Source organism: Astatotilapia calliptera, chromosome 7 (assembly GCF_964374335.1).
Source record: "Astatotilapia calliptera chromosome 7, fAstCal68.1, whole genome shotgun sequence".
Lineage (NCBI taxonomy): Eukaryota > Metazoa > Chordata > Actinopteri > Cichliformes > Cichlidae > Astatotilapia > Astatotilapia calliptera.
In genome coordinates, this window is record NC_137428.1 from 51,557,726 (window position 1) to 51,582,762 (window position 25,037).

General features: G+C 40.2%; 1 protein-coding gene and 1 long non-coding RNA gene across 4 annotated transcripts; one reads left to right on the forward strand and one right to left on the reverse strand.

Annotated features, from left to right (window-relative positions):
* Positions 1-589: 589 nt before the first annotated feature.
* On the reverse strand, positions 590-5,758 carry LOC145430156 (uncharacterized). The gene is made up of 2 exons (XR_013910591.1): positions 5,560-5,758; positions 590-1,160 (listed from the first exon to the last, which is right to left on the reverse strand). It is a non-coding gene; the product is annotated as an uncharacterized LOC145430156 (long non-coding RNA).
* On the forward strand, positions 1,153-18,700 carry parvb (parvin, beta). 3 transcript variants are annotated; one of them, XM_026175341.2, is made up of 13 exons: positions 1,153-1,323; positions 7,535-7,624; positions 8,056-8,126; positions 8,263-8,365; positions 11,366-11,506; positions 11,998-12,113; positions 12,638-12,696; positions 12,837-12,856; positions 15,103-15,164; positions 15,269-15,337; positions 15,528-15,629; positions 15,715-15,787; positions 17,872-18,700. In XM_026175341.2, exons 1-13 carry the CDS (start codon positions 1,209-1,211, stop codon positions 17,946-17,948), a joined length of 1,098 nt encoding a protein of 365 aa, XP_026031126.1. In that variant the 5' UTR covers positions 1,153-1,208; the 3' UTR covers positions 17,949-18,700. The 3 variants fall into 3 exon arrangements, with proteins under 3 accessions (XP_026031126.1, XP_026031128.1, XP_026031127.1); XM_026175343.2 differs by lacking the exon at positions 1,153-1,323 and adding an exon at positions 4,051-4,094; XM_026175342.2 differs by lacking the exon at positions 1,153-1,323 and adding an exon at positions 5,841-6,008.
* The last annotated feature ends 6,337 nt before the right edge of the window (positions 18,701-25,037 follow it).

Genomic DNA, 25,037 nt, shown 5'->3' on the forward strand with positions numbered 1-25,037 from the left:
TGCTGGTCTATATATGTGTCGGCCCTGCAGTCCACTGGTGACAGGTCCAGGGTGTAGCCCTCTTTTGCTGGGTGACAGCTGGGAAAGACGTCAGCCTCCTCATGATCCAGAGTTAGATACAAACAGATGGGAAAGCTGACAGATAAATCACACTAACTATACAGTTCAAAGGTTTGGCATTGATCATAGAAAGGCAGATCTTATATATTGTATTTTAATGTAATTTTTCACCACATTTTACAAGCATAAATCTAGAATCTAACTTTTTATATTTACTTTAAGGTTATGTGTCTCCCCGTTCCTTTTTTCCTGTTGTAACAGCTGTGAAAGGTGATGTTCTGAAATGATCTCTGCATATCTTTGAATTCAGAGATCACCACAATTCTTTGTAAGCCGTGTTTCTTGTGAGACTCACAACAGAAGACTTTTGAGCCTCTCATCATGTGAGATAGAAATGGGTGAGTCATCTGATCACCTAAACTGGAAGTTAATTCAGTACAGTTTAATTAATGGGTCACATACATCCCAGTTTGATCTCAAGTGTGCCAGACCAGTAATACCATGTATAAAAAAACAAACAAAAGCCTCGTTTAATTTCTTGTTTCCTTTATTTCAATTTGAGCCGTAGCCAAGATTTTAAAACTGAAACCACAGGTGATCCATTTCCAGCTTCCACTGGCTCTGCTGTCATTACATTGTGTCTCACAGTTTAGCTGCAACTAAACAGTGGTACTTATTATTTTCATGAACAGTGATGTGTAAATCTGGAAACAGTTTTAGGTTTCCAATTTTCACTCCTGTGCAATGATACGATCACCACAAAATGAATAATTCGTTATATTGAGATAGGTAAAAAGAGTAATTTATTGGTTAACTCCAACGGCTTGGTACGGACGTTTTTTGGGGGGAGGCTATCTGTTGTGCCCCCCTCAAACCCATGGGATGACGCACACGTTGCTTCCCAATCCGACCTGCGGGTGGCGCTGTTGGAGAGCCGGCGAAGCAATGAAGGTTTTACTCACACGTGAATCAGTGGTTTGTGTAGATGCCCACCAACCGCCGCTCCTGCTGTTGTTTGCCTGTCTGTTGTCACTGTGATTGGACCGTTTTTCCTGTGCCTGAACGCAGCACAGGGAGGAGTGAGCCTTATTAACGGAGCACTGTGAGAGGGAGAGAGAGGGAGCTTAGGTACACAGAGACACACAAACATGTCCGGGGCTCCGACCGTGTCTACGAACCCTCAGACCGCAAAAATGAAAAAGGACGAGTCCTTTCTCGGGAAATTAGGAGGAACCCTGGTGCGGAAGAAAAAGTCCAAAGAAGGTGGGCCATTCGAAGTTTTGTTTTTCTTATTTTTGTTTTACATGATGGAAGATCCCCATTTTTCTTTTTCCTGCTCGTGTTTCTGTCCATGGTGCTGCAGTCTGCGCTATGGAAATATTCTCCCGTGGGCATCACTCGCAGCTGATTCACTGACTGTTCGCATGACTTCTAACAAGAGGTGTTCAGTGTTGCTTTATCCCGACTCGTGCTTCTTGTTCCCCTTGTTTATTGTAGCCAGTTGATAAATTCACTGATTTTAAGTTTAAACTGTGTTATTGTAGTTCAGATACAGTTAAAGACGTATACACGAGTCAAGGAAACCCAATTTATTTGTGATGAAGAGTGACACAAAGCTTCGCAGCAAGTCCACGGGCTTGGCACATGAGGCAAGTACATATAAATAGATCGCACACTAGACCGGAATCCAGGTTTATGAAAATAAACATGAGTATCATTGCTATTCTAGCAGGATTAGTCACAATTATCAACTGTTTTGTGATCTCCCACAACAGTCCCTGTGAAATTTAACGCTTGTGTGTGCATTACAGTGTTTGTGCTTTCTATGTGTGCTCTCCAGCCATGTGTTTGTAATCTCCACTCAAGGGCGGTCGCCAGAAGGCACACGGAGGCATTTTAATGGGTTAGGAGTCCCATTTTAAAGGGTATTTAAGACCCTCAAACCACTTTAATTTGCTTAAATATGCATAAAATGAAGCACATGGTGTCACTGTAAATACACAGAAAATAGTTCACAAAATAATTCACAGAAAATAGATTACGCGTTAGATCTTCAGTAAATTATTTTATTTATTACTTGTCAAGACATTTGATTAAGGAAGTCAGACTTGAATTTTGAAATGAAATTATGCCAAACTTTTTTTTAGAGAATTTGGCTATATTCCATTCAACACAGTGCAAATGGCTCGTAACTGAAAAACTAAAATGTACAAAAATGGTCCCAGGGCTCAGGAAGGGTTAAGCAAAAATGTCCAAAACCTATGTAGATCTGTTGTCTTCAATCAGATTCATGCGATTTTAGATGGAACACGTTTGCATTTTTGTGTCTGGTTAGACACTTTCTGCATCTTTCTTTATAACTCCCGTCCTAATAGTGGAGTAACTATTAGTTACAGTCTCAATGTACTGTATTTCATTGCTTACTTTTCACAACGAATAAAACGGTAAGTTTTAAGGAGGTTAAAAAAGAAAAAAGAAATATGCTGATGACTACTGAGGGAGTTAATTAGATGATAACTGAGAGGTGGAGTTCTGTGAATTACAGTAATAGTCCTGCTGTTTGAACTTGAGGTTAAAGCTTCAGCATATTCTGCTTCAGTGAGCTAGATTTGCTGTCCATCAGTATAACTTGCACAACCAAGCAATCATTTCTCACAAGTAATTTATATATTACTTTGTTTTTGGTTTTCAGAGTCATACTGCTCAGATTTCATGGTTGCTGTGCCATTCCTGATTTTTAGCATCCATAGGAGATTGGTAAAGAGTAAAGAGAAAGCTGCAAAGCAATGTGACAGTTAACTTATAAAAGCTCCAGAACCTCACATTAATTTCACCAACACGCAGCTCTCATTGCTACATGTGATGACTCTTTCAGATGTGGACAGCCAATCCAATAAGCCACAGAACCAGTGCCTGCAGTTCTTGCAGCTTGTGAGAGCGCAGTGCCCCTGTGTGGTCAGTGGCTATTAAAGCTCACATAAAACGCAGTTCTGTGCAAGGGAGGCAGTCATAGTGACGTTTGAAGGGAATATCAGTATAACAAAAGAAAGGCATGTGAAGTTTGTGTTGCTAATGGAGCGCAGTGTGTAACTGGGGCTTCTGTTACTTGCGGGTGTGACGCTTTATCTCCCTTAAAGAAAACGCCCAGCAGACTAGTTGTTGCTGGAAAAATGCTTCACTTCTGATGAATAATTAGCGATGGGAGTTTGCACTCCTCAGCACCGCTTCCTCTTACTCAATTAAAAGATGTTGCTTAAGGCGATGTAATGCAACGTGTACTGTAAATAAAAAAAATTGGGGGGAAAAACAGAGAGAGAGAGAGAGAGATGGTGCTTCTATAACACAATATAAAGTTGTTGTTGTTGTTGTTGTTGTTGTTTTAAATTTTGATGGGAGTGGTCTGTTCCAGGATCAGATTTAGCTGCATGAAAATGTGTATTTAAATGTGTACCATTGAACTCATTGGCGCACATATAAATACATTTATATTTGTAGCAACATGCTAAATGACTGTGTTTTTAGGGAAGTGCACTACATTTTATTTGCAGTAAGCTCCATGCGTTTTAGTTTTACAGTTCATGGTTTTAAAGATTTCCATTTGAGTTATCCCAATCAGGTAAAAATTGCATTGTAAGCCTCAACCTATCCTTAACCTCAAACAGGTCACTGTGGATGTATTTAAGAGCTAAATACTATGCTTTGCACCACCATCACCAAAGCACCAATTTAGGGAATGTTATTGTGGAATAATGGAAGTCCTTCCCTTCAAAAGAGTTTAGATACTTGAAGAATCAATCCCGGGGTGTTGTATGTGGATAGTTAATATTGGCTCATAGTCCTGCATTTCTGGAGCTGGTCTCACACAGAACAAGTGTGTCTTTATTCCTTGATAAGCTGACAGGAAGTCTGTTTTTCACTGACAAGGCTACTTCCTTTTGTCAGCATAAGGCATGTTGTAACAATGATAGTTAAGTGAATAGGGAATGAGAAGACTGTGTCACATCCTTGTTGTCGTAGGATGGATGCTGACAACAGTAAGTGATCAGTGTTTCTTACCAATGTGTTTCAATTTTCTTTATTTCCTCTTTTTTTAATTTTTAAAAAGCACATTTTTTATAACGTATATTTATATATTTTTAAAGTGCAGCTTATACAAAACTGCTAAACACAGAATATATTTAGCATAATGTTGATTTGCTTTTAGAAATATCATTATATTTGCTATTTAAAAGTTTAGCGTCCACAAAATGTATTTTATGTTTCAAGCAGTTGTGCAAGTACTTGATCAGGGTGGCTCGTTCCTGTAGATCCTGTTGCATAAAGACTTGAAGGATACAGCAAAAAAAAAAAAAAAAGTGTATTTATAAGTTTCTTAATAGGAGCTTTTGCAAAATGTCGTTCAACAGTGCACAGTTAGTACCAACATGGGGATTGTTAAAGTAATTCAAGCACTACAGTACTCATTGGAGAGTGCTGAAAATGTCATTTTCTTCTATAAAAGTGGCTCGTTAATATTGTCTCATATGCTACATTCACTAAGAGTTGGCAGATGTATGCTTCTGCTAATATGTTGTTCCTGAAAAAATTATCCTGGATTAAATAGCTTTGGACTTCCTTTTACCTTTTGACCTTTTCTTTAATTAGAAAAAGAACACGCTAACATCCTTATAGCAGGAGAGAAAATTAACAGAACAGCTCAGGAGGAGCAAGAAGAGGTATATGCAAGTGTAGACAGAGTAAATACAAGTAAATAAAACGTGTAGTTTATTGAGCTAAATAGTTGAAATTGTCATCTTTAATATCCATAGAAAGAAGCCGCTGAAGCGAGCTCAGTGTGATCTCCTTGCTGCTGTTGCTCACTGGTGCCTGTGCTGTTGTAAATAACCAGAGCTATATTTAAGGCCCAGTCTGTCCTCTCCATACTGCCGCATTATTTATATCTTTCCCCTGTGAGTCAGTAGAACTCCACCCCCCCTCAGGGAGTTGTGGAGCCACACAAGTCGATTTCAGTCTGCTTTACGCTGTTATTTTTGATGGAGGCTGGTTATCCATATGACAGCTTTTTGTTTTCTTTTAATTTAAAGCAAAAGAAATTTCACCATGTGCTTCTGCTGATTTGAGTGATCACTGTTCCCTGTTTGCATGGCGGTTTGCAGTATAGCAGATTTTTTTCTCGAATACGTCCAGTGAAGCTGGCGTAAGATAAACGTTCTTGACTGCAGGCTTTGTTTGCATTGAATTAGTGTACTGTTAACAGACAGTCACTGCCTGATTGATAATCTCCTACATTACAACAGGCTCCGAATGAGCCTGAGAATCGAACCCTGAAACCAGTGTACTAGTTCTTATGCTGTTGTGAAAAGATTAGACTGTAACTAGTAACCTTTAGTTACTGACCAGTAGACAAAACATTTTAGAAAATGCTCTTTTAAGTGTTTAAACACTATGCTGCAGTTATAATACAGGTTGCACATTACAGTAAATTAGTGATTGTAATACCTCATCGGTCATCCTTTGTCTTTGTCCATGGTTTAATATCCCAGTGGCAGCCAGTGTGTCGGGATGATGTGGTGGGTTTAGGTCCACTGTGGTGTCTTTTTTTCTGTTCCACACACACACACACACACACACACACACACACACACACACACACACACACACACACACACGGACATTACGTTCAGCCTCTCCTGTAACTGGACCGCATAGGTGGGGTGGAGGGTTGTGACAGAAATACACGTGATGACGCCCCTGACGCTCAGCTGCACCGACTGCAATTCACACACTCTCACACACAAACACACACTTATATACACAATTGCTGCGCACACATACACTCCTGATTTTTCTACCTTCCCTCACTGCCATTCGGACCAAATCGGTTGATTTCTTGATTTGTTGTGAGGACATGGCGGGCCTCCTGTGTGGGACCAAGAGGAAGCAACAAGGTAATGTGAATTTCATGCTGGAGTTTAGGGAAGCTGGATGTGGGAAAGGGGAACCAGAACCTGTTACCTTAGTGCAGTGTTGGTTTAAATGCAGCAGCGTGCTGTTTCGGTTGTTACAAGTATTTTTACTTTTCTGTATAGATCTGCTGCAGTAATTGAGTTATCTTTAATAATCTGACCATTTTAAACAGAGATTTTCTTTTTTTGGTGTGACTGTAAAGCAACTAAGCTGTACCCAAAAGCAGCAGCAATGGAGCCAGAGGGACACGAAAGGAGGAAGTAGCACAATTATGATAAAATGCAGCAAAGCAGTTCTGTAATTACAAAGCAAACTGCTGATCTGCAGAGAGATTCAGCCTTTTATCCAGTTATCGGCTCTTGTGAGAAGGCTGAATCAGATAATAAAGCTGCAAGGACCCTTCCTCCTGGGCTAATTGTGTTTATCCTCCCTTCACTCATGCTTTGAAGTTATCATTTTGTTCAGATTGTAGCACGCTGCTGCACATTTTGTTTAATTTTATTCTCAATTTGAGAAATTTGTCCAATGCTTCTAATATGAAAACCTTAAAGGGCAGACAGGTTTTTTTTGTTCTCATGTTTTCCTCAGCCATCCTGAGCTGCTTTATAAACAGTGAGTCGGTGAGGTGACAGATTTGAGACCACTGATTGTGGTCCTGCCTTTTGCGTGGTTTAGAAAGTGAAATTGCAGAAAGATAAAAGGCAATGTGGCCATTAGGGCTAAAAAGCCTTTAAATCCCTGGAGAATCACAGTAGCCGGGAGTGAAAGCATCTTAGAAGAAATTGATTTTATTAAAAGCTAGACTCAAAGTGTGTGTTATTTCTAAGTGTTGGAGTCCCTGCTTGTTTTAATTAGCTGGAGTGATCAATTTTCCCCAACCCAATTTAAAAAACAAAAAACGCAACAGCTTACTCTAAAATTAAGATGTAAAGTAGGGGTTCTAGCTTTTTCCTAATGAATAAAAGTACAAAGAGTAAAAATGAGAAAGTTACAGATGTGTGACACCTGTGCCACCAGCTCCAAGTCAAATCAATTTCAATATTTGAAACCAAGAAAACGTCTTTCAAAGCTTCTTACGAAACGGCGAGGATAAGATTGAAGGAATAGTCTGTCTGTAAATTCATATATTGTTCTTTCATCAAATCTCAAACTGTCAAAAAAAAATCTAATGTTTAAAAGTGATAAGTCAAAACTGTGTGGAAGTGAAACTATTGCCTAGACGACTGAACAGATCATTAGAGGGGCGGAGCACACCCAGCAAATAGAGACCAAACTGGCACCACGCTTTCCCCATGAATTTTTGTGGTGATCCAGGATTACTGGGTTACTACTTACCAGTAACCCTGACAAGTGTTTGCTTTCTGCTCTCTCATTCGCTCCTCCTTTTCTTTCTCTCCCAGAGTCTTTGCACGTCTCATTGTCTGTCGGTCTACCTTCTGTACTGTCTGTTTGCCAGAACGTTTTACAGGTTTTACAGTTTTTTTGTGTGTTGTTCTTTTTCAATAAGTGAGTGATCTCCATGAGGAGGGAAAGAATGCCATCAATGCCCCCTTGCTTCCCTCAGGCACAGACATCCATCCAGAAGATACACTGCTGGGTATGTACATAATAACCACATGCAATCACCGCTAATAATATAATATATGACGTAACCTTTATTTGTGTTCATTTCGGACTTAATCTTACTTCAGTGCAAAAACAAAATGCTGTTTTTGCTGCTGGGTGTCAGAGGTTACTGGGGTTACAAACCATAATATGAATATGTTGACACATGTTGACTAATGGGGAGTTTGACAGTGAAGCAGCAGGAAATGAAAGTGGGTGGAGTGGAAACGCCTTTGTCTTCACTGTGAATCACTGTTGACAGGAGTGTGAGGGTGAACACTGTATATTCAATTTTTGTGGCTTGAAGTTTGTACTTGTGTGAGACATTATTATGCCTACAATTGAAAAGCTGTTAAAACATTTAAAGTTGGAAAGAAGAAAAATTATATATGCTAGTATAAACAATTATTTTGTTTTCCACAGAGGAAAATGCTGAGAGGATCATGTTGGACCCAACATCAAGGGAAAATCCTAAATTTAAAGATCTCTTAAAGGTAGATTTGGTTTAACCTTCTGTGCATAAGCATCTCTGCATTGATTCAGTGCGATCAGAACAATGACAAAATCATGCGAGAAGAACAAGAGTACAGAAACTGTTCAAAGTTCGATTGTATTCTGATGTGCATCCAGGTCCTGATCGACTGGATCAACAGTGAGTTGGAGGAAGAGAGGATCATAGTCAAGGACCTAGAGGAGGACTGTTATGATGGACAAGTACTCCAGAAGTTATTTGGTGAGAGTGATTCCTCTCAAAATCACTGATCATGATTTACAATATTTGCAGTTTTAGAAAATATCAAATAAATGCGCTCTGTCAGCACTGAGTGTATTGAAAATGCAAAGTTTAATCATAAACTTTCATCTAACATCAAACTTACAACAGCACAACATTAATGCTAGAACTAGCTGCACTAACACAAACAAAATATATCACAATTATGGATGGTGTAATTGGCTGGTTGTTGCAATCTGTTGCTTTAGTTAAACTATGCATTTTCAATAAACCAAACATTGGTTATATTCGAGAGTTTCCTATTGCATGATGATTTCTTATTGAAGTAGTACTGCAGTGTTATCTTCTAATGGTGACAGTATAAATTTGGGGCAACTGCTAATGTGATTTAGCGCTATATAAATAAAATTGAATTGAATAAAAAAAAACAGCTGAATTAATACCCACTAAAGTTATATTATCCTGGTTGAGCATTGAGCATGAATGTTGTTCAGTTCAGTTCAGTTCAGTTTAATTTAATTTAATTTAATTTAATTTAATTTAATTTAATTTAATTTAATTTAATTTAATTTAATTTAATTTAATTTAATTTAATTTAATTTATACAGCACCAACTCACAACAACAGTTGCCTTAAGGTGCTTTTTATTGCAATTTAAAGACTCTACAATAATACAGAGAAAAACAAAGAAAACCCCAACAGCTCACTATGAGCAAGCATTTTGGCGACAATGGCAAAGAAAAACTCCCTTTTAAGAGGAAGACAGCTCTCCCAGAAACAGGCTGAGGAGGGGCAGCTGTCTCCTGCCACTGGTTGGAGGGGAGGAGAGGAAGACAGGACAAAGACACACTGTGGAAGACAGATTACTAACAACTGATGATTAAAGTGTAGTAACTAGTGTGTAAAGATATTGTGGGTGAGAGAGGGGGAAAAAAGATGAGTGAAGAAGAAACATTCAGTGCATCATGGGAAGTCCCCAGCAACCGTGGCCTAATTCAGTGTAACTAAGGGAGCATTCATCGTCACCTCATTCAGACCTAACTATAAGCTTTATCAAAAAGGAAAGTTTTAAAGCCTAATCTTAAAAGTAGAAAGGATGTCTGTCTCCTGTATCCAAACTAGGAGCTGGTTCCACAAAAGAGGGGCCTGCCGGCTGAAGGCTCTGCCTCCTATTCTACACTTAAATACTCTAGGAACTACAAGTACGCCTGCAGGCTATGAACAAAGTCTCCTATTGGGGTGAAATGATACCCTGTGGTCTTTAAGATAAGATGGGGTCTGATTATTTTTATGTTGTTATTATGTGATGAGAAGTATCATAAATTCAATTCAGGATTCTGCTTGTAGAAACATTTTTGTGAACACTTTATAAACATTAACATCTCTAGAGTTACACTATAGTAAAATACATGTTTAATATACTGTGTTAACAACATAAACATTCCTTTGTTGCCTGAAATGTGTCTTCTTCATTGTGCTGCAGTGTCTAGTAAGGTCTTTGGATCCCCCCTTGTGACTGGATTCTGTCATTACAGTATAAAACTGTTAAACACTAACAAATCAGCATTTCAACTAATTGTATAACAGTTACAATATCTATCTATCTATCTATCTATCTATCTATCTATCTGGGGTGCAATGATACACAAAATTCACGGTTCGGTTCGATACTTTGGTGTCACGGTTCGATATTTTTTTCGATACAAAAAAATGTTCATGCCTTTTTAATTTGTCATTTATTAAAATTATAAATATATATTTTAACTGAAAAGTACAGTTTTTAAATTTAATGTTGCTGAAACAACAAAGTAATAAAAAATAAATCTATCTGATTGAGGAATCACTCATCTTTGGAAAAGAGAGTTTATTACAGAGAAATGTCTCTTTCCAAAATAAAAGCTATACTATCCGCTTCTTCTGGGCTATATTCTCAGCAGCATATTAAACATATCAGGTCCCCATAAGGAGAATCCTGTGCTAACAGCTGTCTAAATGACTCTGGTAAAGTTTGTAGCATGCGTGCTTGTTGTTATTGTCTGCTTCCACTTGTCTTTGCACTAGGATGCTATCGGAGTAAATGTGCAGTCATATTCGTTGTGTTCCCACTAGTGCTGTCAGCGTTAATCTGAAATGACGTTAACGGCACAACACGGAAAATCTCGGTTAACGAGCTATAGCGAATCGCCCGTGCGTGGGGCTGGACGGCCAACACGTTAACGAGCTAACTGTGCTAACGCAGTAGTTCTCACTAATGTAACTGAGCATTGCGTGGCACATCCGACATACTGTTTTACTTTTGTCCATGACGGTTACCTTCAGGGTCATGCTTCACATGAAGACCAAAATAGTTCCAAAGGCCAGATCTGAATGAGGGTGGGGGAGGTTCAATTTGCCACGTTGCCACGAGCTTAACTTCTGTCTCGCTAGCTTGCACTCAGTGGATCTGCACTCGACAGTGCAGCCTAGGCGGAGTAGTCGAACGCAGATCCACTGAGCGCTCAACACAGACAGCATCGTCAGAAGAAAAGTTGATAAAATAAATTAAAAATTTTGTATTGTTCGATACATATGCGTACCGAACCGAAAGCACTGTATCGAACGGTTCAATATCGATACGAGTATTGTTGCACCCCTACTACCTACTATCTATCTATCTAGATAGAAGCAGTTCAAACAAAATGCATACATAATTGCATATGTTCCTGAAGTGTTAAGAACAACAGTTAAAATGCACAGCAAGAAAATATTTTCTGTGAATTTTGATGTGTGATTTCTTGCATTTAGTTTTCACGCTCCTTTCTCACTTTGGTTCTTTGTGAAAATTTAGCCTCACAGAGTTAGTCTTCATTTATAGATCCACATTGTTGTCTGCAAAGGATATTTCTGTCTATTTATTTCATTTTTTTTTAACTAGACCTAATCTGTTAGCTTCTAATTTTTCGATGCTTTCATACTTTTCTCTATGTGGTAAAACACAACTTTTTCCTGTTTTTGCGACAGAAAAGTTGTCAGGCAGAAAGCTGAACGTGGCGGAGGTGACGCAGTCAGAAATTGGCCAGAAACAGAAGCTTCAGACGGTGTTAGAAGCTGTCAACGATGTGCTGAGGCCTCATGGCTGGACCGTTGAGTGGAGTGTAGACTGTGAGTTTTTGTGCTGACTTCAGTGATATGCATGAATTACAGAACTCTTAAGGAACATAGAAAACATCTGAAGCATTAGAGGTTGATATATTTGGAATTTTCATCATCTTTCATCAGATGTTCACTTCCTAACAAAAGTCTTTCAACTGCATCCATCCTAAGATATGATAATCACCATGAGTCATCATCATCATTAGGATTTTATTCTCAGACTTTGAAAGGCTTCTGTCAGAGCCACAGAAAAGATTGTAAAATCTGAATAATACTCCCCCTCACAAGAGACAATATGTGAGTCCATCAGCACTTTTAGTTTGTGTTGTTAACAATGACTTTACTACACCAAGTCGTGCTTTATCCTTTGTCAGCTGCAGGTTTTCGGTGTTTCTTTTTGAAAAGTGGTGTTTTTTCAAAAGTTTCAAAAATTGTTTACATTTTTATGTGAACTCGCTCTTTGAAAGAGGGTTTAATCTTCACTTTATTTATTTTTACAGCTATCCACTCAAAGAACCTGGTGGCTATCATCTATCTTTTGGTGGCTCTCGCTATGCACTTCCAGGCCCCAATCAGGCTGCCCGAGCACGTCTCCGTACAGGTGGTGGTGGTCAAGGTAAAGTCTCCCATCAGTTTCCCTACATCTGTGTCCCTCCCTGAGCCTGGTTTCTTCCTGTTAAAAGGGAGTTTTTCCTTCCCTCTGTTGCCAAGTGCTTGCTAATGGGGTTCTTTTTCTCTTTGTATTATTGTAGGGTCTTTATGTTACAGTATAAAGCATCTGGAGGTGGCCATTGTGATTTGGTGCTATATAAATAAAATTGAATTACACTAAATTGAGTTACAACCAAAATAAGAGAAAATGGAAACAAGTAGAGATTTGTTTTAAAAATCACAAATAAATCATTAGAAATTGTTTTGATGGTATCTTACATCAACTAAAGAGCTGTGTAAAAACACAAATAGCCAAGACCAATCCAAAATATGATACAATGAGGCATGTGACAGCTGTTTCTATCTCTCTTCATCTTTCTGTCTTTTTTTTTTTACTGCCCATGTGATTATCATAATGGTGTATCATCAAATGTATTTATTCTCTCATGTAATAATGTAATCAGTAGAATTTATCGAATGTCTGTGCAGAAACGAGAAGGCATCCTACAGACAGCTCTAATGACCAAGGAGCTGACGAGCACCACAGAGTAAGAGCTGATTCTTAGTAGTTATGCTTCTAAGTATTACTAGCATCTGATGCATTGCATCATAACTGGAGGCTAGAAAACGAGGTGCACAGAGAAAAAGAATTGTTGTTGATATTTTCTTCTCATTTTTTGTTTTTCAGAATGATGATGGGAAGATTTGGTGAGCTTCTGAACACATCTCTTTAACACTGTGGAAATACTGAACTTCATTTATTTAGCATTTATTATTTTTGTTAAAACAATCATTATCTTGGGAAAATGTTCAATTATTTTTATAAATGAAATATTAATAGCTCAGTAAAGACTTAGCCTGGCTCCAGCCTTTACCTCAGGGGTGGGGAACTCCAGGTCTCAAGGGCTGGTGTCCTGCAGGTTTTAGATATCACCCTGGGTCAGCACACCTGAATCAAATGACTAGTTCATTACCAGGCCTCTGGAGAACTTCAAGACATGCCGATGAGGTAATTTAGCCATTTAAATCAGCTGTGTTGGATCAAGGACACATCTAAAACCTGCAGGAAACCGTCCCTTTAGGCCTGGAGTTCTCCCACCCCTGCTTTACCTAATGGAAATCATACTATATGAGAGTCATAAACAAGCACGTTTTAGTTTGCTTTCAAGGAGGCAGGCTTATATTTTTTTGAAAGTGGTCTTGAGTAATAGTTCTCCAGGCTTTCTGGATGTCTTTCAAGGTTTTTCTTTGGACACTGGCTGCTGTTTCACTCATTTGTAGTCCAGACGTAACCAGTTTGAGGTCGCTGTAGATCAGCAGGTAGAGCAGGTCCTCTACTAATTAGAAGGTTAGTGGTTTGAGTCTGCATGCCAAATATCCTTAGGCAAAATACTAACCCCAAGTTGCTCTCTGATGCATCCATCAGTGTGTTAGATGAAAAGCACCTAGACATAGAAAAAAGGTCTTGAGTGAATGAGGCATGTTGTATAGAGTTCAGATATAGTAACAAACGCTATATAGGAACCAGTCCTTTTACCAATTTCAGAGGAATGTATTTGTTCTTTTTAGTGAATAAAAAGCAAGTACATTAGTTAATATTAGTTGTTTAAGACAAACAGATGAATCATTCAAGTTTTTTTTAAAAAGGCACCTAACTAAGGGATGAGCTAGTGGTGTGTCTACACATATCAGACAACTCAGCAAAGAAACTATTTTAAATTTTATCTTTAGGGAAATTTTTGCTAGCAGCCTGTTACATAAACACATAATACAAAATAATATTCTTGGACCAACAATGTGTTTCCAAAAGAGCCATTAATTGAAAACATGACATATCTGAAGTTAAAAAAAAAACTGTTCAGAAACTGGAAACGAGGAGGACAAGAGGAGAAATGACAGGCCTAAAAATGATCTACAGGAGATAAACATGACTGAAAGTCATTTCCTTTAGAAATGGCAAAAATCCAGCAAAAACCTTAGCGATGCATCTGGACTTTCAGTTGATCCATCTGCTGTTCACTGAAGCCTTCTAAAATGGTCTGAAACGGAGGGGTGGCTGTCAAGAAGCCATTCTTCAAGAAGCGAAACAGAGATAAAAGGCTGAGGTGTGCCAGATGACACAACTACTGGACTGAAAATCAGGGGATATGGGTCTTATGGAGTGATCATTTCAAATATCTAATTTTTGGTTCAGATTATCATCACTATATGCGGAGGAAGTAAGGAGAGAGGTAAAACAGTGAGTGTCTACAGACATGTGACAGTGGAACATCAGATTTTGATTCACAATGCGGTAGCATTTGTAAAGTTTCTGATTGGCAACAGCTTCATTTTCCAGCATGACAATAATCTCAAACACACTACCAGTGCAGTAAAAGCATAAAAAATAAAATAATAGATCGCTATTACTCATGGATTGGCCTCCTCAGAGCTTGGGCTGCAACACTCAACACAAGAACAGAACAAAAGGTAGCGAGTCAACATCCAAAGAGCTTTGAACGTCTTTCTAGAACCTGCAGAACTATTGCTGAAGAATAGTTAAAGAAATGACAAGAAAGCTGCGTAAGAGAGTTCAGGCAGTGATATCAACCAGTGATATCCCAAGCCTGTCCATAGGCTTGGGATTATAGATCTGGGCTTAGAGCTTAGATTATCATTGATGATGAGTTCGGCCTTATGTTAATCACAGTAGAATAGGTCAAAACATGACAGTAATAAGTTTTAAGTAAAAATTAAACAAAGAAGACTCTTAATAGCAAAAGACAGACAGGCAACAGACCTTTTGACACCATATTCCAATCAGATCTCCTGATCTAAACCAATCAGCTAAGGTCTATACATAGAGGTGGGAGATTATAGCGGTATCTGTCTTCTTTTTGACATGGTTGACAATTCCTAAAATATGAAACCGTTTAAACACTTTTAACCGTGATGTTTTTTTCTCTTCGCCACAGAGAGAGATGCATTTGACACTTTGTTGGATCATGCACCTGACAAGCTTAACGTGGTAAAAACGGTAAAAAAAAGGATACCTTTCCTTCCTACAATAATAATGTCTAGGACTTGCATGTGTTGGCAGTCATGTTGTAATACTTAATAATGATCTGAATGTGCTTCCAGTCACTCATCACCTTTGTGAACAAACACCTAAACAAGCTGAATCTGGAAGTTACTGAGCTGGAATCTCAGGTAAAAAGATTTCTGTAGAACCTTTGGCCCTTATTATCAAAGTCAAAGGACAATCTATGAATTTTTCATGCATGTTTTATCCTTGGTTCAGATTGTGATTTTCATATAATATAATATTTATTTGAGCAGAGTGTGCTTGTTTTTTATTTTAAAGAATGTGCAATATTCGTGTGTGTGTGTGTGTTTCCAGTTTGCTGATGGAGTTTACCTGATTTTACTGATGGGGCTGCTGGAAGACTATTTTGTCCCACTGTATAACTTCTTCCTCACGCCTGAGAGTTTTGAGCAGAAGGTGATTTCAGATTAAAAAGTCAAAATAGGATTTTTAGCAGGTGATGAAAGTCGCTTTTAACTGCCATTTTTATTTCCCCTCTAAGGTCCACAATGTGGCATTTGCCTTTGAGCTGATGCAGGAAGGAGGCCTAAAGAAACCCAAAGCCAGACCAGAAGGTATTTGTTGTTGTATTACATAATCGCATAATTTACAGGGTTAGTATTGTTGATCTGCTACAGCAGCAGTAATTTTAAAAGTTGTCCAGTAGGTGGAAACCTTGTCTTACACTCTAAAACTGGATAGCTGCTGCTGAGTTAGTTCAGCTCTAAGTTGCATTTTGTAGTCATATCCATATCTTTTATTAGAGATTAAAGGAAATTAAAATGAATTGAATAAGACTTTATTGCTTTATGACCAAAATATGACAAATGATTTCCTTAATTTGTCATATTTTAGTCTTTTGAAATCATTAAGGTCTGAATTTGGTTAAAAAACGTATTCATTATGTTATCTGATACAGCGGATTGATCACTTGAACAAAATTTAAGGTGAAGTCTTCCACTGAGCATTGCAACGGTTCCTTCTTTCCATTGTGTTGCCATGCAGAATTCCTCTTTGTGTTGAATTTAAATTTGACCAATAGTATTTTTTTTCTTGTTAATTTAGTTGCACAGCTTTTGCAGTCTTTGCAGCTGTAGCTGAAGAATTTCCCTTCAGTGATTAGTCAAGGTTTTTTTTAACTCCTGTTGTAAAGAAAAAAATCAATGAACAAATTCATGAATTAATGAAATGAATGAATAGCTATAGCAAGCCTGCATAGGCTTGTCGGATACTGCAAATTCACAAATACTGCATATACACCATACTCCACTTCATTAGATACACCTGTTCTGCTGCTTGTTAACTCAAATTGCCAATGACATGGCAACAACTGAGTGCATTTAGAAATGTAGACAACCAAGACAACCTGCTGAAGTTCAGTGGGGGGAAAGGGTGATTTAAGTGACTTTGAACGTAGCATGGTTGTTGGTGCCAGACAGGCTCATCTGAGTATTTCAGAAACTCCTGATCCCCTGTAATTTTCCCACACAAACATCTCTAGGGTTTATGCAGAATGGTCTGAAAAAAAAAAAAAGAAAGTACATTTCTGATGCCAGAGGTCAGAGGAAAATCTCCAGACTGCCTCGAGGTGATAGGAAGGCAACAAATTTGGGATAAACAGCATTAAAGCATAAATGCCACAGCTTCCCTGAGTGTTGTTGTTGAGCATGTCTATCACGTTATAACCAGTGTCTACCCTTCTTCTCACGAGTGCCTCTAGCAGGATAACGCACCATGTCACAAAGTTCAGATCATCTCAAAGTGACAATGAGTTCAGTGAACTCAAATGACCTCCACAGTCTCGATCTGTGCACCTTTGCAATGTGGTGGAACAGGTGACTGACATCATGGATGTGTAGCTGGCAAAACCTGAAGCAGCTGTGTGATGCTATCATGTCAATATGGACCAATCTCTGATCTCTGATGAATGTTCTGGCACTGCGTTGGATCTATGGCATTAATAATTAAGGCAGTTCTAAAGGCAAACGGGGTTCAACACAGTGCTAGCAAGGTGTACCTAATGAAGTGACAGGTTAATGTAGATATTGAAAGACACAGTTGAGCAAAAAAACCTTGATATCTGTGTTTAGAGGCATACCTTATTCAAGCATTTACTGCACTGCGCACAGCATGCAGTATAAATGCTCTGATCAGTGTAAAGGTTGTCGTTTCCACATCTGTGGGTTCATTGTAAACAAGAGAGGAGGCCCCAAACAGGGAAAGCTGAATGTTCAGTTTCTGTTAAGGCAGGCTAGTTTGGTAAATTCTAATAATCAAATAAGCTCTTATGTAGAACACGTGATGCTTGCAGAGAGAACAGAAAGTCCTTTTGTGCCTTTGAATCTCTTTGTAAGAAGTAATACATCATCTAAGGATAATTTGCAAAGTTTTGGGAGATATTTTAAGCACCATTTAGTTTCCAAAATTACAAATAACCTTTTGAGGGAAACAGTCTAACAGCAATGATAGAACTGGCTCCTTTTCATTTTAAATCTGATTTTATGGTAGCATAGCTATTTATTTTGTTCTTCAGTATTCCAGCCATCCAATTTTTCTTATTAAGATAATTATCAAACATGCCAAGACAAGGAAATCGTTTTCTTCCCCAAACCAGTTCGGGGACACCAGACTTCAATAATCTTTGCTTTTTCTTTTCTAGATGTCGTCAACCTGAACCTGAAGTCCACCCTCAGAGTCCTTTACAATCTATTCACCAACTACAAAACCTCTGCATGAGCTTTTCCTGTCTTTAACGCCTGGCATTACCCTGAACACTGCCCTGTGCCTGCACTGATATTATACATTACAGTCTGGACACTGTAGGAGACCAACTGGGACTGAAAGTCATCATTATGTGGGACTTAAAAAGCCCCAGGGGGTCTAGCCAGAAAAAAGGCTCTGAACGCTAGTATTTAATCTTCCCCAAATGTCAGTATTTATTTTTCCCTCCTCGAATGTTAACTGCAACCCAGGAAACTCTGCAACCTTTAGCCCTGCATTTGAATACATAGCAATCACGGGGAAATGTTAAAACTGGAAAACGTTTGTGTGTCATACTGAACTCATTACGCTCCGTCGTAGATTATTATAAAAAATTATAAAATGCTGTAATATATTATCAAGTGTCTCAGAATGCTTTTCATAAATATGAATGTAATCATTAGCTATTTTCTTTGAAAAGAATTTGATGAGTATATCGGAAATTTTCGTGTCCATAAAATCCAGAAAAATTACACATTTTCTGTTTAACCTTCACAAAAAAAGTTTTATGTAGAAAGTTTGGTCTGTGAGGTTTAGGAGAAAGGTTTCAAGTTGACAACATATTGTCATTTAAGGCTAAATATAGAACACCCTATAATAAAATACACAGAAACTGAGAAAATTACCTAAAAATGAAGAAAATACATCCATGGTGCCTTTGAATAACCTTTATTTAATCCATTATTTGTTCTTGTATAAAATACAAATAAAAATTTGTCATTAAACAATACAGCATACTGTAATTATATATAAATTATATTTTGTTTTGAATATTTGCAGTCTGTAGATGATAAAACTTTACAATTAAATAGCTCAAATTGTTAGAATCCAACTGGACCTTTCTTTGTATGTCCGCCTGGTACTCCAGCTTCCTCCCACACTCCAAAGACATGCATGGGGTTATCTTAATTGGTGATTCTAAATTGGGCATAGGTGTGAATGTGAGTGTGAACAGTTGTCTGTCTTTATGTGTTAGCCCTGGAACAGATTGGCAACCCATCCAGGGTTGTTGGAGAGGCTCCTGCCCCTTGCAACTCTGAATTGAATATGGAATTAAGAAAATGGATTAATGAACAAATACATTTAAAAGCCACAAAAGGATGGCAGGAGGTGAAAGCAGCTATCTTGGTGTCAGCAGCTGGTTTGTGGCCTGTCGTTTTAAAGCCTTGAGTTTGGTGTTCCAGCTGTTGCCATCTTGGCACCAGATGTGATGAGGGAGCCATGGATGTGCCTGAGAGCCAGGAGACACTGAAACCTTATCAGTTACAAGTAAGTGAGACCCTAACAAAGTTTTAACTAAGTACTGAATAATTTTGCCTTTGCTTTTGGATGATGTGTGTACTGTGTTATGCTGCTTCCAGTGTTTAAGTAATTTGAAAACCTATTAAACCTTTTAAAATTCTAAGAATTCAGTAAGAAGATCTTTGCAACTCTTCTTTATGCATGCAGTCAATTAGCTTAGCTTCACTCAGACTGAAACAAGGAAACAGTTGAGAGAAGCATGTTGAATATCCTGAGGCAAGATGCTGAATCCCAAGTTGCCCCCAACCAATTCACTGGAATGAGAGAGTGTTAAGTTAAAGGTTCTTTGCTTCACATAGAAAAAACCTTGTCTTAATGTGTGTGTGTCTGTCTGTCTGTCAATGAGCCTCTTAGTAAGAGACTGCTTCGAGTGCTCAAATAGAATAGAAAAGCACCATATAAGTATAAGTCCATTTACTAGTATTTGTTTAACAAAGCTAGGCCTAAATCCAGAAACAGTGTGTGAAAAAGTAAGAACTAATCTTATGTCATTTTGGAGGAATTTTATCCCACTTTTATCCCACTCTTCTACTTCTGCAAACTCTAAAATGCTGCTTCAGTTCATTGAGGTTTGCAGGCATTGCAGTTCTTTTAAGGTTTGATTTTTTTTCTTTTTTCAGCCATTCTGTTGTAGATTTGCTGCTCTTTTTGGTATCATTGTCCTGTTGCATCAACCACTTTAGGTCAAGCTTTGACTATCAGACAGATGGCCTTACCATTTGACTCTAGAATACTACCCTCTACCACTGTGCTTAATAGTTGGTATGAAGTCTTTATACTGATATGCTTTTATTTCATCTCCACTTTGGTCTTATCTGTCCAAAAGACATTGTACCAGATGGCTTGTGGTTTGTTTGAATGCAACTTTGCAAAGCTCTAGCATTTTATTTCTCTTTTGCAATTTCCCCGAGCCCTGTAGATTGGTAAGTGCTGTGAATGTTTTCTACTTGTGAAGATTTTTTCTTATTATACAATGATTGTCCATCAGGCTAGAATGAAATGTTTGGAGCGGCAGAGTGAGGTGCAACGCACAGGTCCTGAACCTGGTGAGACGCAGGAGGAGCCCGGCCAGGAGGCACCCCACAGAGCCCAGTCCCTCCATGCACAGGACTCTTCCAATCCAAGCAGTGTAGTTCCACAACAGCGGATTAAGTGGCCCCCAGCCAGCAGCCAGAGCGAGTGGCAGAAGTTTGATGAGGATGTCTCCAACATCATACAAGCTGTGGCCAAAAGAGGTGCCGACAGCAGGCTTAAAACAATGACCACCATCATAGTCAGCTACGCCTCAGAAAGGTTCGGCCTGATCGAGAAGCGTAACAACAAGACCCCTTACACCATGAACCGCAGGGCCATGAAGATTCATCAACTACGCCAGGAGCTTAGGAGCCTTAAGAAGCAGTTCAAGAACGCTGATGCGGAGGAGAAGCAAGCTTTAGAGGAGCTGCATAACATCTTGCGGAAGAAGCTGATTACCCTCCGTAGAGCAGAATGGCACAGGAGGCGAGGAAGAGAGAGAGCCAGGAAACGTGCAGCTTTCATTGCTGATCCCTTTCGATTTTCCAAACAATTGCTTGGGGTCAAGCGAAGCGGGCAGTTGGAGTGCTCAGCAGAGGAGGTGAATAACTTCCTTCATGAGACCACGAGTGACCCATTGAGGGAACAAGACTTGGGACCAAACAAAGCTCTCATCAACCCTGCCCCACCATCAGTAGAGTTCAAGTTGACGGAGCCAAGTTTGAAGGAGGTGTGTGAGGTCATCAAAGCAGCCCGCTCAGCATCCTCCCCAGGTCCCAGTGGCGTACCCTACCTTGTCTATAAGCGCTGCCCAGAGCTGCTCCGCCACCTGTGGAAGATCTTAAAGGTGATATGGCGGAGAGGGAGAGTTGCTGATCAGTGGAGGTGCGCAGAGGGAGTCTGGATTCCCAAAGAGGAGGATTCGAAAAACATAAACCAGTTTCGGAGTATCTCGCTATTGAGCGTGGAGGGGAAGGTGTTTTTTAGCGTTGTCTCCCGGAGATTGACCGAGTTTCTCCTTAGAAACAATTACATTGATCCATCAGTTCAGAAGGGGGGAATCCCAGGAGTTCCTGGTTGCCTAGAGCACACTGGTGTAGTTACACACCTTATAAGAGAAGCACATGAGAACAGAGGCGACCTAGCTGTATTGTGGCTGGACCTAACTAATGCGTATGGGTCGATCCCACACAAACTGGTTGAGCATGCTTTGCACCTCCACCACGTCCCCAGCAAGATCAAGGACCTAATCCTGGACTATTACGCCAATTTCAGGCTTAGGGTCACTTCTAGGGCAGTTACTTCAGACTGGCACCGACTCCAAAAAGGTATAATAACAGGCTGTACCATCTCAGTTACGCTCTTTGCCCTGGCAATGAACATGGTGGTAAAGGCTGCGGAGGTGGAGTGCAGAGGGCCGTTAACAAGGTCAGGTGTTCGTCAGCCCCCTATCAGAGCCTATATGGATGACCTCACCATTACAACATCATCAGTTCCCGGGTGTAGGTGGATCTTGCAAGGTCTTGAGAGACTCATCTCATGGGCAAGGATGAGTTTTAAACCTTCCAAGTCAAGATCGATGGTACTGAAGAAGGGCAAGGTGACGGACAAGTTCCGGTTCTCAATTTCAGGAACCATTATTCCATCCATAACGGAACAACCAGTTAAGAGCTTGGGGAAACTCTTTGACTCCAGCCTGAAAGACTCTACTGCTATCCAGAAGGCAAATGAGGAGCTGGGAGCGTGGCTTATTAAGGTGGATAAGTCCGGCTTGCCTGGAAGATTTAAAGCCTGGATCTACCAGCATTCCATCCTGCCCCGAATCCTGTGGCCCTTGCTTGTCTATACAGTTCCAATAACTACTGTGGAATCCCTTGAAAGAAAGATCAGTGGCTTTCTTCGTAAGTGGCTGGGACTTCCCCGCAGTCTCACCAGCGCTGCCTTGTATGGGACAAGCAACAGCGTACAGTTACCCTTCAGTGGTCTCACAGAAGAGTTCAAGGTGGCTCGCACACGAGAAGCCCTACAGTACAGAGATTCTAAAGACTGCAAGGTGGCATCAGCAGGCATTGAGGTAAGGACAGGAAGAAAGTGGAAGGCTGAGAAGGCAGTTGAGGTGGCGGAGTCACGCCTAAGGCAGAAAACACTAATGGGGGTCTTAGCAACAGGGGGAGCAGGCTTGGGGTACATCCCAAAGGCCCAGGTCAGCAGGGCACAGGGAAAGGAGAGACACCAGCTACTCCAGGAAGAGGTCCGAGCAGGTGTGGAGGAGGAGCGAGTAAGCAGAGCTGTAGGCCTTAAGCGGCATGGACAAGGTGGGAGAGTACCTTGCAGCGCAAGGTCACCTGGGCAAACATCATGCAGGCAGACTTCCACCGGATCCGATTCCTAGTGCAGGCAGTATACGACACTCTGCCAAGCCCAGCAAACCTCCATTTGTGGGGAAAGAGCGAGACACCTGCCTGTCCCCTGTGCTCTGGAAGAGGGACCCTAGAACACCTCCTTAGCAGCTGCCCAAGGGCCCTGGCCGATGGTCGGTATCGTTGGCGGCACGACCAGGTGCTCAGAGTAGTTGCTGAAAAGATTGCCTCAGCAATCAGCATCAGCAAGCATCATCATGCTCCGAGGAAGGCAATCTCTTTTATTAAGGCTGGAGAGAAACCCCAGGGGCGCCCACATTTGACAACTGGCCTTCTCAACACAGCCTCTGATTGGCAGCTACAGGCTGACCTGGGTAAACAACTAAAGTTTCCTCAGAACATTGCAGAAACATCACTCCGGCCAGACTTGATAATTATTTCTGAGGCCTCAAAACAGCTGATCATGCTGGAACTCACAGTGCCCTGGGAAGAGCGGATTGAGGAGGCTAATGAAAGGAAACGAGGAAAGTACCAGGAACTAGTGCAAGAGTGCAGGGGAAGGGGCTGGAAGACTTTCTATGAGCCCATAGAAGTGGGTTGTAGGGGCTTTGCAGGACGATCACTCTGCAAAGTTCTAGGCCGGCTGGGCGTGGCTGGGGCAGCCAAGAAGAGGGCCATCCAGGCTGTGAGTGAAGCGGCAGAGAAAGCCACAAGGTGGCTGTGGATTAAGAGGGCTGATCCGTGGGTAGCTACTGGTACGCAAGTCGGGGCCTGATCACCCCCGGCTGGGTCGCCTGGGCGAGGGTGTATGATGTTGTGAGACCCGAAACACCTGATGACCCTAGGATACATCACTGAAGATGCGTACCAGTGCATCCAGGAGATGTGTCTTTATAGTAATTGACTACAAATTGTTTGGAAATTGGCAAGAGTTGCTTCTTTACGATCACTGCTGATGTCTTTCCCCCTGTGGCATTGTAATAACACATACCTGAATACTCCAAATCTACAAACTGCCAAAACCTCTTCTTTTGTGCTCACAGTTTTTCTTGTGCATTGATCGGCAGCACCTGGCTGCCTACCTACCTTCTTAATTGCTTTTGAAACAGTAAGGGTGTACTTTTTCACACACTGCTTTTGTGTTTTGGCTTGTTTTTTTGCTACATAAATAACGATAAGGTAAGGTGTGTCATGTTGCTGTTAATCCAAGGCTGTAATTAAACAATTTTAAGACCTGATTTAGAACAAATTATTAACAAAAAGTCCTGATACATAAAATCTTAAAGTTGAAGAATGGTTTACTTTCTTTTTACCTCTTTTTACTGTACATTATTAATATGTTCCATGTTATTCCTATACTATACTCTTTAATAGCATGTTTTCTCTGAACTATGCATAGTACGCATATTTTAAATCATATTTAAAAGTTCATGCTGTTGCTTCCTGCCTTGACTGCAGTGTGTTCTTGCCGTCCCAGGAGAGTCAGAGTATCTTTATATTGACCAGCCTTTCAGACAGCTCTCCAAGGAGACCCGGACCTATTACTACTCTCCTGAAGCAGAGCTGGCCCTGTGGTGCCACCTCAAGACCTGCTAAGATGTACAGTGCACGACTGCTCATGCATTTTCGAGCCGGTCTGAATTATTGAGAGAATGGATGAGTCAATTCAGACAGAGTTAACACTGGCTGGTTCACCAGTGTGTGTCTGAATTTTTTTTCTTTTTCTGTTTAATCTAGGCTATCAGAAAAATAAATGTGTGGAATCAAGCAGAATGGGAATTTTATTTTATCTCTTGCTTGTGAGATTGGTTAAATTTGCTTTGGCTTTCTGAGCGAGATTGGCTTTTGAACAGACAGTTCCTTCAATTTGGGTTTAGCTAAAGGAATTATAGGTTTATTTTAGGCCTTTATTTTCTTGTCTCTTTCCTTTGTTGCTATGGTAACCTTCCACATCCCCTAAATTGCCCCTCGTCTGACTGATGGGTGGTCCTTTTTCTTTTCTTCAACAAGGCCAGTGCACAGACAGAGGTCGTTGTTTTGTTGTCTATCTTTGCTTTTCTTTTTCTTTTCCTTTTAATGTGTTTGTGTAACCGAGAAGGCCAGATGACGGCAAATTGATCCGGGTGGTCACAGATGGACATGTGTGAGTCGAGCCTGAGTGGTTCAGGCCTCTGAGTGTCACGCTTCTCACGGCCCTCCTGAAGTGTAGTTTTCAAAACAATACACTTATACCCAAGAGTCTTCCCTGTTCTTGTTCGCTCAATGACTACTTATTATTAAAGTCTTATCCAGGGTTCGTGTCACAGAGCATAAACGCTCCTATCAGAAAACGCTCGGCGTCGAAGCCAATATCAAAAAGAGGAAGTGCTATCTTCTTCTCTGCCACATC

What these genes read in the sequence shown, in the direction of transcription:
- parvb (XM_026175341.2), top strand. Translation starts at nt 1,209, where the DNA reads ATGTCCGGGGCTCCGACCGTGTCTACGAACCCTCAGACCGCAAAAATG. An exon ending in TACAGGTGGTGGTGGTCAAG is followed by an intron (nt 12,114 to 12,637) that starts GTAAAGTCTCCC and finishes ATGTCTGTGCAG; the next exon opens with AAACGAGAAGGCATCCTACA. An exon ending in AATGATGATGGGAAGATTTG is followed by an intron (nt 12,857 to 15,102) that starts GTGAGCTTCTGA and finishes TCTTCGCCACAG; the next exon opens with AGAGAGATGCATTTGACACT.